Here is a 15,485-nt window from a genome sequence, read left to right on the forward strand (position 1 = left end):
CCCTCTCATTGTCAAGAGGAGGGGTTAGGAAGGGCTAATCAGAACTAAAAGCTCTCTCCCCCCTCCTCCCCTCGTTCTTTCCCCCAGATCAATGCAGCCTCTCTCAGAAGTAGATAGGCCTGACAATACAGCTCTTCCTACCAGCATATATCTCTCTCTCTCTCTCTCTCTCTCTCCCTCTCTCTCTCTCTCTCTCTCTCTCTGCTAGTCTTCCCACAGGGCAGCTTAATCACAGCAGAAAAGATCTGAAGTGTCTCAAGAGTCACTTTTGTAGTTTCATATCAAGTGTGAGTGTAGTGTTGTATCAGGAGTCTGTGTGTGTGTGTGTTTAGTGTTGTATCAGGAGTGTGGGTGTGCTTGTGTGTTTAGTGTTGTATCAGGAGTATGGGTGTGCTTGTGTGTTCAATGTTGTATCAGGAGTGTGTGAGTGTAGTGTTGTATCCGGAGTGTGTGTATGTGTAGTGTTGTATAAGGAGGGTGTGTATGTGCATAGTGTCGTGTGTATGTGTGTGTCTATAGTGTCATATCAGGAGTGTGTGTGTGTGTATGTAGGGTTTAATCAGGAGTGCCTGTGTACTGTCGTCTCAGGAGTGTGTGTGTGTGTATGTAGTGTTAAATCAGGAGTGTGTGTGGTGTCATATCAGGACTGTACAGGCCCTGAGAGCGGGTGGATACAGTAGAGCTATCTGCAGAATGTGGGTCACATGACACAAGGCCAGAAAGAGTCCTAACAGGGAAAGCACCGAAGGCCAATCTCACCCGCCACACCCGCCCCCACTCCAGTCTCTCCTCAACACCTCCCCCCTCTCATCTGTTTCCCTCTCCTCACCCTCAAGCCCCACGCACCCCAGCCCTCCACTTCCCTGTCTGTATAAGCAGACCCAGACCATCACCAACTCAGTCTTACTGGCTATCACCCAGCAGTAATACTCCTCAGATAAAGTTTCTGGACTTCACAACCTCCTCTTTGAACTCCAACAGATGGCCCATTCCCTTCCCCCAGTCTCACTTCCCCCCTCCCTTTCCAGCTATCTCCCCCTAACTCCTGGGCTCTCTCTCTCTCTGAGATGAGAGGATCCCAGTAGTGGCAGACCTGAAGCTCATGGTAGGAGGTGAAGGCTCGGGTTAGCAGTGTTCACACACACCTGCTGTGTTTGAGAGCAGAAGATTAGCAGAAGAGCCTGGGGCCCTGGGGAGCTGGAGGGGCCAGGGGCTTCTCACGTTACAGTCCTGAGAACCAGGGGCCATTATCTAACAGGGTGTAACCGTTCACGCAAACACACAAGATAAAATAATAAAAGCACAACCATGTTTTGTGTCTCTCCTGCTTATGTATGTCCTCTGATCTTCTGTAGAGGGCTGAATCCTTAGGGAGGGAGGGCGGGAGCATGGAGGGAGGGAGGGAGGGAGGGAGCAGGAAGGAGAGAGGAGAAAGTGATAAAGGACAGAAGAGAGGAGAGGGGATAGAGGGAGGACAGAGAAGGGACTGAGGAGGGAGGTCACACACCCTCCAAATACACATAAACTATCTCACACAATATGAACCTCAACATAAAACATGAAAAACAATGTGCAAACTTCTCTGGTATAAATAGAATACAGTCAACGCATTGCAGAGCACCATGGGGGTATAGTGAGTGGGTGAGTGTGGTATTAAATGTGTGTCTGTGTGTGTGCGTGTCTGTGTGTGTGTGTGTGTATGTACAGTATTTGTCAGTATAAATCTACTACCACATTGATGAAGGTAAGAAGGTGGTGAGGTGGAGTGGTTGAAGGGGGAGTGGTCGAAAGAATATGTTAGGGTCAAGTACAGGTCAAGGGTCAGAGGTTGTCAAACCCAGTCCTGCAAGGAGCGTTTGCAGTGGACAAAAAGGCGTGGCGCGCCCTTCCTCTGCAGAGTGTTGATAATGGCGTAGATCAATCCCAGAATGCACAGCACCAGGACCAGTGGCACGGTGACCATGATGATATTCATGGTTCGCTCCTCGCTGTCGTTCACCTTCAGCACCACATCCACCTCGTTGGTCTCCTCCTCAACTTCCTCTCGATAGTCCACGTCATTGGTGTCTGACCCCGTATCACCGGTACCCCCGGTTCCGGTCCTGTCCCGGTCTTTGTCTGTGCCGGCATCGGGGTTAACGGGCGGCCGGTCCAGGTCAGGGTGTTTGCGTCCCGGGTCTGACGTGTCGGGGTCCACGTCCACGTCCACACTGCATCCCATGAAGTCTCTGAGGATGGACTTGGGGTAGCCCGGCTCACTCTTCATACGATGGTTATCAAACTTCCAGTACTTAGACCCCTTGTAAAAGTAGGTGTAGGCTGGAGGGGAGATGGGAGATGAGAGGTAAGGGTCTCCTTCACATTTCATAAAATGATGACGAATTAACAACCTCTAAAACACACACACACACGCCGCAACCTCGCTCTTCATCCTCCCACCACCTTACCTCCGTCATCGCTGAGGAAGGCCCCCTTGGGAGACGAGGGCACTGCTGATCCCCACACACTGATAGGCTTAGGGTAGTCTTTGTCTGCCGCACGTGACTGCTCGTTGAAGCGCCAGTACCTGCAGGTACAGAATGTTCACTGCTTGTTAAAGATACACAAGTGCTAGGTTGCAGGGTCACTGGTCATGCTGTCTCACAGCCAAGTAGGCAAACTAATCCTGTTAAAGGGATATTACACCTAATGATCTAGTTTTTTCGAGGTCTACCCTAATGCTTCTATTTTCCTGTGTAAACTAAACCTAGTCAGATGTATGAAGGTAGTTGCTTACCAGTCTCCCTGGAAGAAGTAGGTGAAACCAGACGGCTCCCACCAGATGGCTGTGTCGATGTTGTCGTAAGGGATGTCCCTGCCGTAGTCCACCAGCTCCTGGGGGTAGCCAGGCTCCAGGTTAGCCTCCCGGAACAGCCACCATTTATTACCTGGATGACCACAGGAACACAGGGGAATACAGGTTAGCATTTTGCTACATGGATGACCATAGGAACACAATAGCACACTGATTAGCATTTTGCACCACACTGGCAAACAAGTTAGCATTTAGCTACTTGACAGACCATAGGAACATGTTATCATACATGTAATACACAGCGTTAGCTGTTAGCTTTCCCTGAACAGTTATTACCTGCTACACGCTAAATGGAGAGAGATGAAGAGAGGAAAGGTAGAGAGGAAAGGTAGAGAGGAGGATGAAGGGATAGATACAGCAAGTACTGTAAAAAAGCAAATAGAGAAAGAAGGATGGTTATTGAGTTGGAAACTGAGAGAATAAATCACAACGGGGAGAGAGGGATAGAGGGATGAAGAGAGTAAGGGGAGAAGGGAGGAGGGGTGAATGGTTTTATGGTTAATGTTCCTTTATGGAGCGTGCAGAGGGGCTTTCCCTCTCCTCCCCTCCCACTCATAAACCTGGGCTGTGGAAACTGTTAACCCAGCACCACCCCACACAAGACCTGCTGATCTGCTGGCTTCCACACACACACACACACACACACACGCACACACACACACACACACACACACACACAACACACACACAAGCATCCACACACAAAACATACATAAACACGTACACTCATACGTGTGCATGCATGCAAGCAGCATATAACGGTGTAAACTAATCTCTGACTAGCCATGGTTTGAGCTTAACCGGGCATTAGGGAAAGCTTGTTATGAATATGTTTTCTTTAGGGAAGGTGGAAGGGGGTTGGAAGCAAGGGGCTGTGTTTACAGTATTTAAGACATGGACGCTCTGTCCTCCATCCCTGTGTTCACTCTGGTTTAAAACGAAACCTTTCCACTCAGCATCTGTCTACAGACAGAGAGAGAAAGAGAGAAGGGCAGGGCCGATGTAACTCGCTCTCTCCATCCTTCTCTCCCTCGCCCTCACTCACAATTGCCAGATGCTGTGGAACCAGCTCTCCGTCTCTCTCTGTTTCTGCCTTTAATTCTTCCTTTCTTTCCGATGGATGGCTGCCAGATGTCAGAAGGCCTTGCCAGTGACATCATTATATTCCTTGAAGGCTTACTCCTGCCGAGCCAGCTGTCTTAAAGAGCCAGCTGTCTGATTCCTGCAAACAGTGAACTTCTCCCAGCCTCTCCCCTAGCCTCCAACCTCTCTCACACTCTCTCGCTCTGTGATTGTTACCACAACATACCAACAATTGTCACTGTCAAGTGACTCTCTATCCTTCTAAACTCTAGGATGTGAAACACAACATATGTGTGAGTCTGTGCGGGTGTGTGAGTCTGTGAGTGTGTATAGTATGTGTGTGTGCATGCATGAGCGGTACCTTTAAAGAAGACAAATTTCCCATCGTGTCTCTCGTAGGCAGCATCTATGTCCCCAGGCAGGCCTCTCCAGAAGTGTCCGATGGGCATGGGGTAGTTGTCCAGGACCCGGTTTCTCCGAACTCTCCAGAACCATCTCCCCTGGTTGGACAGAAAGGACAGGATTAGCCAATCAGGTGACAGCTCTCGTTCAGCTCGCTCACCCTCAGTCCATAGGATCTAGTACAGGTATTGGAGGGCGTTTAGATTTTCAGTCCCATAGTCTGCTTGGCTGCCTACCTGTCTGCTTACTTGTCTGTCTGTCTGCCTGCCTGTATGTCTGTCTGATATTTCCTCTGCATATTGGTCTGTCTGAATGTCCTTAGTAACTCTCTGTAGTCACATGGTAGGTGTTCGAGAATGCCCTTGCCTCCCAACTCTCTATCTCTCTTTCTCTCCATCTCTTTCTGGCAGGAGTCCAGAGCCCAGAGACTACTCCCCAACCACACACACACACCCTACACCCATGAGAGCAGGGACACCAGGAACACTGCCAATCAGCCACTATAACGCCTCTATATTTAAAGTGCCTGTCCCTTCCCCACAATTCATACTCTATCCATAGTCCTCCATTCACAAACAGGCCAATAAGACGGACCCATTTTGTATGTGTTTGAGGGTGTGTGAATGTAATGTTCCCTGCTAACAAGGTGTGTTAACAGTGCTGAACGTCAACAGACATGCACAGGTCCATGTTGGCAGCCTTGTCTGGGGTTCACAAGCCGTCTACTGCTGGGTGGTCTCCCCCTAATCCAGACCTCTAAACCCCCCCCACCCATGCCAGACTCCCAGACCTTCAGCCCTCCAGACCCCCAGACTTTCAGAGTCCAGTTCTCTAGACCCTCCATCTGCATCCCTGCATAGACCCTACATTCCTCCAAGCCCCTTAACCCTCCTATGCATACAGCCAGGAGGAGGGGAGGGGCCGGAGAAGGGGGTGTAAGGAGGAGGAGGTGATATGAGGAGGAGGATAATTATGTCATTCTGGACTGGACTGGTATAAAGAACTGTAAACTGGTGAGTTTGTTCAAATCAGCACAAAACATGTGTGAGGTAGTTAACAACAAAAGGAGGAAAAAAACCCTGAGTAATCCACAATTACCTTAGTAAGCAACAACACACACATGCACACACACACACATACAAATAACTAATACCACTTACTGCTTTTAAATCTAAAATTAAGGAAATGGAGGCAGGTTCCCGAAAATGTCAATGTTTTTAAATTAACCAGGTTATGTAACTGAATCAAACTTTTTTTTTTACTTGTCTCATTCTGTGTTCTTCTGTCTGTAACTATGCGTTCTTATGTTGCTGCCTGTCTTTGGCCAGGTCTCCCTTGAAAAATAGATTTTTAATCTCAATGGGACCTTCCTGGTTAAATAAAGGTTAAATAAAAATAAATAAATAAATGATACTCACACAAACACACCAACTGATTCTCACACACTCCTCTACAACACACTCCAAGCACAAGCCCCAGTCAGAGACAAAGAGACACAGAGGACAGATTTACTAAGACGTGTGTTGGCTAGCAAGCTAGGGTATCCATTAGCTATAGTCAATAGACCTGTCTATCACTGCTAATGGTGAAGCTGTGGCTTCCTGGCAAACTACTTCTGTCCTCCAGCCAGTCAGTCAGCCAGTCTGTCTCACACAATTGAGATGGATAGAGCAGAGTAAAGTAGAACTGAGCCCAGCAGAATAGAGTGTAGAATGTGGAGTAGAGTCTAATATGACCAAACCAAGACAGACAGGAAGCAGAGAGGATAAGACCGTAATTGCATCTATAATTCAGATGTCAAAATGTTCCAAGCCTTGCCTTCCCCTCTCCTCCTTCATGTCCTATCCTTGGTTGGAGACCATACAACCAGCAGGAAACAGTAAAATTAAAGTGTCCCTGTCATGACAGACAGACCATAATACAGCCAGCATAAAGCTCTAACGACCCTCCAGCTGCAGCCAGGAAGAACAGGAGAGATGGTTCCAGGTTACTAGGTTACCGCCAGGTGTGGCCCACCGATCTGACTGGCTGAGCATGCAGACGGTAGGGCTGGTAGGAGTTGTATTGCATTGTATGGGGTGGCATGGGGTTGTGTGGTGATGTACGGGGTGGTGGAGGTTGAATAGCACAGTGCAGTTCCGCAAGCCCAGCGGGCCCAGAGGCTCTCCTCTTGTTAACATGGCAGTAAAGAGTTCCGTCCTGGAGGTTTACAGGGTCTGGTGGAGGCCAGGCCCTGCTCCTTATGACCCCTGCTTCCCACCAGACAACACCTGCTTCTCTCAGATGCTACAGGTGCTCCTCCTAGCCACAAACATCCCCTCCTTGACCACCTTGAGAACAAACAACTCCCTCCTCTCCCCTCTCTACTTCCCTCCTCCCTCTACCTCCCTTATGTTCTCCCTCCCACAGTAACTCACCTTGAAGACAAACATCTCCCCCCTCAGCATTGTGACCGTGTCGAAGTTGCCCTCACAGATGTTGGGGCCGTAGTGGTCTGGACGCTCGGTGGTGCGGGGTCGGTCCGGACGTCGAGGGGGGGTTTGGGGGGGGCGGGGCTCCGGCTTGGCCGGACGGCGGGGGGTCACTGTTGGGAGGGCCTGGGTGGGGGTGCCGCCTGGCTGACCTGGGGGGTGAGGGCAAAGACTTCATATCCATGGAACTCTAGAATCTTTGCATGCACCATACTGAATAATCCATTTCTAATTCCATCAATCTATTTATATATAGCCAGATACTTAAGACCCTCACCATAGATCTGCTGTATACCCCTCAAGTCATCCTCGGGCAGCTGAAAGTTATCTGTCTCCATCCACTGATAAAAGGGAGCCATGATGGCCATGGGGTTGTTGGAATGTTCCAGGCCCAAGGCGTGGCCTAGCTCGTGGACAGCCACCAGGAAGAGGTCGTTACCTGGTGGAGGGGGAGGGGGGAGGAGGAGTGGGAATGGGAAGGAGAGAGAAATAGACAGCACTTAAGTGTTGTCCAGAACAGTGCAAGAGGCAACTATGAGGATAGTCTATGAGGAGACTGTTCCTGACTTATCGGCTACTTTGAGCAGCTGGTTCAGACAGATATGTAGATGGATGACACCTCTATAACAGACACTAATGGGTGCAGATAGACATCAGTACACATGCACACCCTCAAACTAATCAAAGCATTGATGACACAGTGACCGCAGTGTCAACTTCCTCTTTCACAAGTTACATCCTGTAGAAACCCGGAGAAAATAAATGCTGATGGAAATTGTGTTGAGTTGAGACAATCTCTGGGTCGTGCTTTGAAGCAAGGCCAGGCCTGGTTGGAACTTCCCCTATGAATGCTGCTTTGTCCCGGACACAGCTTAGAGTGAACTTTAACATGACCCTTCCGCCATTTTGTGTGATGTGAGGGCAGGCTGGTTGTGGTTGGTCAGATGTCGCCCGTGACCAGCCTATCCTGAGGGTTTGGAACGCGATGATGTCACTGCTGTGAATCCAAGGATGTTCAAAATTCCTTTCCTGTCATCAGCTGAAACCATTCTCTGTCCCCAGCCTGACACACACACACACAAGGACAGCCGGCACAGGAACACACACACACCCGACACACACACACTCCTTTGACAGCTAGTTGAGGTTTAGTCCTCAGTACACTCATGTGACTCTAAAGTGTAAAAAGTAACGAGAGAGAGAGAAACCGTGGAGTGAGAGAGAGCATTAGAGAGAAAGAGAGAGGGGGTGGAGAGATTGAGAATCTCAAGGAAAAATAAAGAGGGCTTTGTGAGGTAACCGTGACAACCATGAGGCTGAGGAACTTCAAAGGGTCCCGGGATGTTAGGAGCTGAGCTCAGTCAGTCTGTCCCTCTGTCTGCCTATCCTGTTGACTCCTCAGTCTGTCTCATATGTAGCCCTCCTCTCCTCCGTAGGGGGGGGGGGGGGGGTAATAATAAAACCACAGCTGGGGTAAAACAGGGCTGGGACCTCCAGGGGGGTAACAGAATCCCCTGGTTCTGAGCATGGGTAGTTACAGCTGGAGCAGATACAGCTGGTGTATATGAGCCATACTATGATGTCATAGCTCCACAGGCTTTGAAGTTTTATGAAGGTAGCTTGTACAGTAGAACTCTGCAGATGATTATGTTGATGATGAGGTTGGGTCAGACAAACTCTGGCATGGGGGGGGGGGGGGGGGGGGGGGGGGGTGGGAGGGTTATGTCAGGGGATCAGATATTCTCAATGTGTTGCAGAGGCAGTGCAGTACTAACAACTGGGCTTGACACAGTACTGTATCACATGGAGATTGATCTCCCCCCACCTCTCTATCTCCCCCCTCCTCCCCCTCCCCCTCCCCCTCCTCCCCCTCCCCCCTCTCTACCTCCCTTTCTCCCCCTCACCTTGCAGGTTCTGGTTCCCAAGGGTCCAGGGTTCGTCAGAGTCAAAGTGTGTGTCTCCCCCCATGCCAGGCCCAGGGAAGTAGGCGTGAGCCAGGAACCCGCCCTCGCCATCGAAGGGTGAGCTGTCACCGTGGAAACCGGAGGCGAAGAAAATCATGATGTCGGGCTCCTTTCGACGGCCATATTTTATCTCCTGGTAAGGGATCTCGTCGAAAGAGAGGGGCGTGACCTGCTCCCACACCTTGAAAGCTCGACGAATCGCCTCAAATGAATTGTACTCCCCCACCTTGGGGGTGTAGTTTTGGATGCTGTGCGGAGGGGAAGTGAGAGGGTAAGGGAAGGGAGAGAAGGGGATATCGAAATAAACTAATATTTCTGCAATTTCCCAAACAATAAACTTGAGTTGATCTTGGAGTGAAGCCTTTAGAAATATCTTAAGAACATTTCTAGAGAGAACTGCAGACAGAGACAGAGACAGACAGAGAGAGAGAGAGAGAGAGAGAGAGAGAGAGAGAGAGAGAGAGAGAGAGAGAGAGAGAGAGAGAGAGAGAGGGAGGGAGGGAGGGAGGGAGGGAGGGAGGGAGGGTTGTACCTGAATGTCAGGTGACTCTTGTTCCACTTGTGTCCAGTCAGAGCGTAGCGTTTCCTCCTCACATTGGTCTTTATCTGACCTCCGAACTTGTCAGGCACACCACACCTGGGTCTCCGCATGGCCCTGGAACAACACACAGGACGTTATGTTGCTGTGTGTGTGTTTGTGTGTGTGTGTGTGTGTGTGTATGTGTGTATGTGTTTGACATACGTGATGGTAGCAGGGTCCATGGTGCCAGTAACCTCCAGGCCATAGAAGCGCTGCATGTCCCCCACAGCATTGGCCAGGATCTGGGCTGTCCTCATGGTGGACATCTGTCTGCTGGCCTGGGGGAGGTAGCCGTACATCCTCAACCATGCCTGTGGAGGAGGGGGGAGGGTGTACAGAACAGTGAGACTTCTGATAGAGATAGCCATACATCCTCAACCATGCCTGTGGAGGAGGGGGGAGGGTGTACAGAACAGTGAGACTTCTGATAGAGATAGCCATACATCCTCAACCAGGCCTGTGGATGAAGGGGGAGGGGAGGGGGGTACAGAACAGGGAGACTTCTGGGGGAGGAAGCTGTACATCCTCAACCATGCCTGCAGAGGGGGGGGGGGGGGGGGCAAGGGGGGGAAAGTGTGTATGTATGTGTGTGTGTTGGACTTGATGTAAGTATGACCAGACCACAAATCCCAGTTGGTGGGCGCTGGTGGGAGGGGGGCAGGGGGGGGGGGGAGGAGCCAGAGAGTAGGGGGGGGATTTCCTCTGAAGGCCGCTCCAGGAGGTTAGCCTCCAAATTACTGATCTCTAATTATGTCATTAGCACTAACTACAGTTTAAGTGGATCAGATACACACACACACACAACCCTGGCCTGTGGTCACTGAATCACTTGCCTGTTACAGTGGATGCAACAACTGTGACACACACACTTAAATGCACTCACACAAAACTACATGAACAAGAACAAGATTCTCCCTGAGACACACAGGGAACATGTATGGCCTGTAGTTCAACAGAGACATTGGATAATTGGATACAAATGTGTATGGTAGATAACCAGTATATTCTACTAGATATGCCAGTATATCTCATCTCCTACCATCTGTTCAGGCAGATACTGTGCTCACATCTGAAACACAAATTAGGGGCAGTGTGTCTATTGATGGTCTGTCCCCCCCCACCCCCCACCCCCACCCATACACAGACTCACACAGACTCAAGAGTCCAAAATGATCCCTATATTGGCCTTGCATGTGTGGGAGGAGGATGTGGGGAATGGGGCAGTGCTTGACCCTGGCCATCCTTCTCCCTCTCTCATGCAAAAACACCCACACACTCATGCACACACACTCATGCTTATCCACATCCCACTCATATTTATACACACATCGCACACTCATACTATTGACCAAAAGAGTACACGCCAACCCAGGAGTTTGTGATGGTTTAGCAGGTGAAAGGGTGTGTTCAGGGAAAAGACATCCATAACAATATGATCGCCCCCTCCCCCTCTTTCCTCCTCTCTCTCTATGTAGTACACTACTGTGTAAGCAACATCCACACAGCCCATTGCAGACTGCAGATGGATGGAATTTAGCCTTTTAAAAAGTGCTTCTTCTGTTCTCTGATCCCAGAGAGAGGAGTGGAGAGGAGAGTATGGGATGGTATGAGGAGAGATGGGATATGAGGAGAGGGGATATGAGGAGAGAGGGGATATGAGGGGAGAGGGGATAAGAGGGATGTGTAGGAGGGAAGTGTGTGTAGGTCTATCAGCAGGTCCTTCAAGAAGACCTTGAGCCTACCTGCCAAAACCACTGCCCCCTGCACACAGAAATTTACAAGGAGTTGTAAAACGAACTAATGTGCGTGTGTGCACGTGTGTACGTGTGTGTTTGTATGTGTGTGTGTGTGTGTTCAGCTTGCCAGCGTCCACCACAATGTCAGCCAAGACACTAACAAATGCAGAGAGCTTTTATTTGCTGGTCTACTGCCATGTCCCCCCTGCTAAGAGAGAGGCAATGATGAAGAGAGGGGGAGGGGGGCAAAAGAGAGGGGGAGAGAGGGGGAGGAAGGGGGAGGAAGGATATAAAACACACACACACAACGCTGTGACAGTTCAGTCACTGTGGGACCATAGTTAAGTAGAGGTCTTTGTGAGCTGTCTTGGTTACATACACACATACAAACAAATACAAGCCAACCAGCAGTCAGTCAAGCAGGAACCAGCCAACCACGGACCAGCCAACCACGGACCAGCCAACCAGGGGACAGCATCTATCAGCGTTTCCCCTTCGTATCACATCCCATTATGCATCAACACAGCAATAAGATCCCCCTGTGCCAATGGCAATAGGCAACCACTGGGGAGAAAGGAGGAGCTGGTTGGAATGTTAAGATTGGGCACTCTGGAGATTCTACTGATAGACTGACAGACTGGAAAGGGGGTGGGGGGAGAGGCAGAGAGAGAAAGAGTAAGAGAGAGAGGGAAAGAATGGGAGGGTAGATGGAGTAAGAGACTGGGGGAGAGACTGGGGGAGAGAGAAAAAAGGGCACAGAAACAGGGAAAGAGAGAGGTTATGCCGAGGTTAAGACGGAAAAGGGAAAAGACGAGGTTGTTTCAGCAAGAATGATTGTACAGCAGCTCCCGTGTCCTGTGGACCTGATAAACCTTGTCCCATTCTCTTCTTTCCCCGTCCTCTCCATGCCTTCTTATCCCTTCTTATCCCTTCCCTTCCTTCTTCCTCTCCTTTTCTCTTTCTTCTCATCCTTTACACCCTCCCCCCCCCCCCTTCACTCCCTCTCCCCTCACTCTTTCTCTCCGGACAAGAGGCTCCATTGTGCCATGTCATCCAGGGAGCAGCGCGGGCCAGAATGCCTCCCCTCGGTTCTGCTTGTGGCCCGTTTGGAACACAGCTGTCACACTCACATGTCACATGACACGACTGAAAAGAGACCAGGTCACTCTCTATCCCTCCCTCTTTCTCGCTCTCTCCTTCTCTCCCACTTTCTCTCTCTCACACACTCAAACAAACCTCTCGTAATAAGCACATGCGCGCACACACACTTTAGTCACACACGCACACACCTCATCAAAAGCTGGTGGCAGATTAAGAAACTTTCCTCCTCCCTTTGCAACTCCTTCTGTACCCAACCTTTTCTTTCTCTCCTACTTTTATTTACTTGTCTCCTTATATTACTATTACTTTTGCTCCTCCTTTAGTAGATCTGTTTACTAATCCTTCTACAGAAGCCCTCCCTTCTGCCTACCCACCCCCTCCCCCCCTCCCAGCCAACACACACACAAACAAAAACACACACCACTCCACCACCGCTCCTCCATATACAGGATCCTTCTACCCCAGAAGGATGTAGCATGTTAGGACCTGACACTGCAGAATGGGGTTTGGAGCTGGCTAAGGCAGGGCCAGGGGCTGGTACACAGACCCCCCAATGACTGTCTCTGCTAAGGTAAACACTGCCAGGTCACCACTACATAACTTGTGCACCTCCCACCTCCCAACCTCATACCTGGCACTGGAATGCCTTAGTCTGCTTACAAACACACACACACACTCCTCAGTGGTTATCCCCAGACTCCAGTGTAGGAATGTAAGCCGGAGGCATTGGGCAGTCCGCCTGCCTGAGTGTGTAAACTATTACAGGTTATTGTGTCTGTTCATTATTGTTCTTCTTGGCTGGCTCTCAAGAGGGAGGAGAGAACATCTAAACATGTATGGTGCAGTGCTGGTTCATAATTAAGTATTGTAATACTTATTACTGGTTATGTCTTTGTTGTCTCCTGCACTGATAATGAGTAACTCTGTCTGAGTACTCTAACTACACGACTGATGTCCAATGAGATTGTATCACTGTTGATGCCTGAAGTGGGGGACCAAGCAGAGAGGCTGACTGGCCTCTATATAAAGTCAAACCCACAGAGAGAGGCTGAGAAAGGCTGGCTGGCCTCTAATGTCAACACAACTGGGCTAAGTGGCAGCAGCTGGGGCAAAGTCCACACACACACACACACAGGCAGACCTATACAATAACACAAACATGCAGCCAGACCACAATAACACAAAGGCTTCTCTAGTCAGAGGACCCCGGGTTGCTCACACAGCCCACATCAGCAGACACACTACACACACAGCACACACTTAGGACCAACTCAAGGTGATTGGACAAAAGTGGACTACAAAAGCGGACTACAAGACGTTTATACATTGTCACAAAGCATGGGAAATAAGTGGATGCCAATCACGTTTATTTCAATAGCAGAACTGTATAGCCTATAGCATAGACATCCCCAGATCAATTAACTAACTAACTGCTCGTACACGCTCTGAGTAAGTGTGTCAGCGTGTCAGAGCGGAAGCCACGAGGGGAATGAGTAGAGTTTGTGTGTTTTGAGCTGCCGTACGAACGTGAGGTACCGTATCTGGTCATGAAAAGGGAGAATGCGAGGTGGATAGTCTCATTTCAGATGTGCCTAAGCTTAAGTGATCAGCTTTAAATGCTCAACAGCGCTTATAACTGATGGCAGTGGGACAGAAACCCAACATGCACCAGAAAGGCTGTTTAAACATTGATGAGCAACATCTCAAAGAATGTATTGTAGCTAAATTGCAGTGTCAGCAAAAATATAAATAAACGGCTATTTTTGCTTGACACTGCAATTTATTCAAGAAAAACTCACGTAACCCAAATGCATGGGTTACGTGAGTTTTTATTATGCTAGATTCATCCTTAAGACGCAAAAGTAGCAAAAGTAAACATGAAGTTGTTTTATGTAGTTGTTAGTTATTGGGATGGAGGCTTGTCGATTTTACCTCTGCGTGGAACGCGTCATCCTGTCCCGCTTCCGACCGGGGACCGCTGACCCACAGCACCAGGAGTGAAGAAAGTAATACCCGTCTCCACAGCAACCACGCCGAGATGTCCCACGAGGATGCCATCATAGTCCAGATCCCAGTCCGGTCACTGACGAGGTCACCGAAATTAACTCCTGGCTTACAGACTCCACGCGGAAACCCTAGGCGCGGAAGTTTGGGTCGGTGATTAAGTTCTGTTGACCCTAGGTCTCACGCAGAAAAGGTGAAGGGGGAAACGGCTTTGTTGACTCTGGCGCGGTCATCTAAAAAGATAACGACCTTCCCTTAAATAAGTTAATATCCACGAACAATGGATTCTCCTTCGTTAGAGGGGAGACTATATCTGTCCCGCCCTCCGTGGTTGTGGTCTACTCTGTACTCTCTACCACTCAAGTCTCCGAGGACAACTGCAGGCTACACCATCAGACCTGAGCTGGTGCCAGAGGTCCCAAGTTCTAGGTAGCCTGTTACTGGCGGGCGTGTCCTACCTCGCCTCCAGTAGCCTAGTGTTCAGTGAACAGTGGAGACGACCTATTTACGTTCAAAGTATTAACCTTCGAGGTGCACTTACCAAGCATGCATAACTCAGTTTTAGCTGAGTCCGCTCAAGTCCGCTCGCTGCGAACAATATGTGTGTCAATCTGCAGCAATAGTACCAAGCAGGTGTTAAAATATAACCGCCGTTTCCTCTTGCAAAAGTGAACCGAAGACGGTGTCCAAGTGCAGCGGGAGAATGGGACCGCGGGAGGCAAAACAACGACTAGAGTCAATTATTTACAGATCAGGGAACGAAATAAGTTCACTGCTGCTGACCACTTTCCCTTCTCGACCAGCTGCAGTCCTCTTTACGACGTATGTTTCGAATAGCGGTCCCTCTTGTAACGGTTTTATATGATGGTTCTCTGCCCGTTAAATTTTGTTTTCCCCCCGCAGTTTTTCTGGACCCGGTCAACTACCCGGCCGGTTGTCTTTTGAGCCTGTTGAAGTTCCCTTTTTTCTATTGCGGGACAGCGATCGGGCAGGCCCTTTTCCTGGTGCCTCGCGTCGGTCCCACTCAGTGTGTGTAGCGGTCGTCAGCTCGTCTATCAAATCACGAGGGGAGGGGACGAGGGAGCGGATGTCAGGAAGTCAGACCTCCCCCCCTCGGCCTGGTCACACAGGCTGCACTCTCACAGGTGATCTAGAGTGTGTGTATTCATGTCTGTATCCCTCTGGGCTGATACTTCTCTAAATTACAAACAATATTGTTATAAAAGTGAAAATATATATCAGTCACGTTAGCCTTTGATTCAGGATAACCTTGTCAAGCTCTAATCCCAG

At 49.6% G+C, this 15,485-nt stretch overlaps 1 protein-coding gene across 1 annotated transcript; it reads right to left on the reverse strand.

Moving 5' to 3' along the window:
• Window positions 1–473: 473 nt before the first annotated feature.
• Window positions 474–15,232, reverse strand: mmp15b (matrix metallopeptidase 15b). The gene is made up of 10 exons (XM_062470785.1): window positions 14,124–15,232; window positions 9,517–9,665; window positions 9,307–9,429; window positions 8,715–9,022; window positions 7,088–7,249; window positions 6,757–6,962; window positions 4,299–4,437; window positions 2,777–2,927; window positions 2,448–2,566; window positions 474–2,319 (listed from the first exon to the last, which is right to left on the reverse strand). The coding sequence occupies exons 1-10, from the start codon at window positions 14,250–14,252 to the stop codon at window positions 1,832–1,834; spliced, it is 1,974 nt and encodes a 657-aa protein (XP_062326769.1). The 5' UTR covers window positions 14,253–15,232; the 3' UTR covers window positions 474–1,831.
• Between the last annotated feature and the right edge of the window lie 253 nt (window positions 15,233–15,485).

This window comes from Osmerus eperlanus, chromosome 10 (genome assembly GCF_963692335.1).
Source record: "Osmerus eperlanus chromosome 10, fOsmEpe2.1, whole genome shotgun sequence".
Classification (NCBI taxonomy): Eukaryota; Metazoa; Chordata; class Actinopteri; order Osmeriformes; family Osmeridae; genus Osmerus; species Osmerus eperlanus.

Coding starts and splice junctions, on each gene's coding strand:
- mmp15b (XM_062470785.1), bottom strand. CDS start 14,252: ATGATGGCATCCTCGTGGGACATCTCGGCGTGGTTGCTGTGGAGACGG. Junction 6,963..7,087: donor GGGTATACAGCAGATCTATG/GTGAGGGTCTTA, acceptor CTCACCCCCCAG/GTCAGCCAGGCGGCACCCCC. Junction 4,438..6,756: donor GGGAGATGTTTGTCTTCAAG/GTGAGTTACTGT, acceptor CTGTCCAACCAG/GGGAGATGGTTCTGGAGAGT.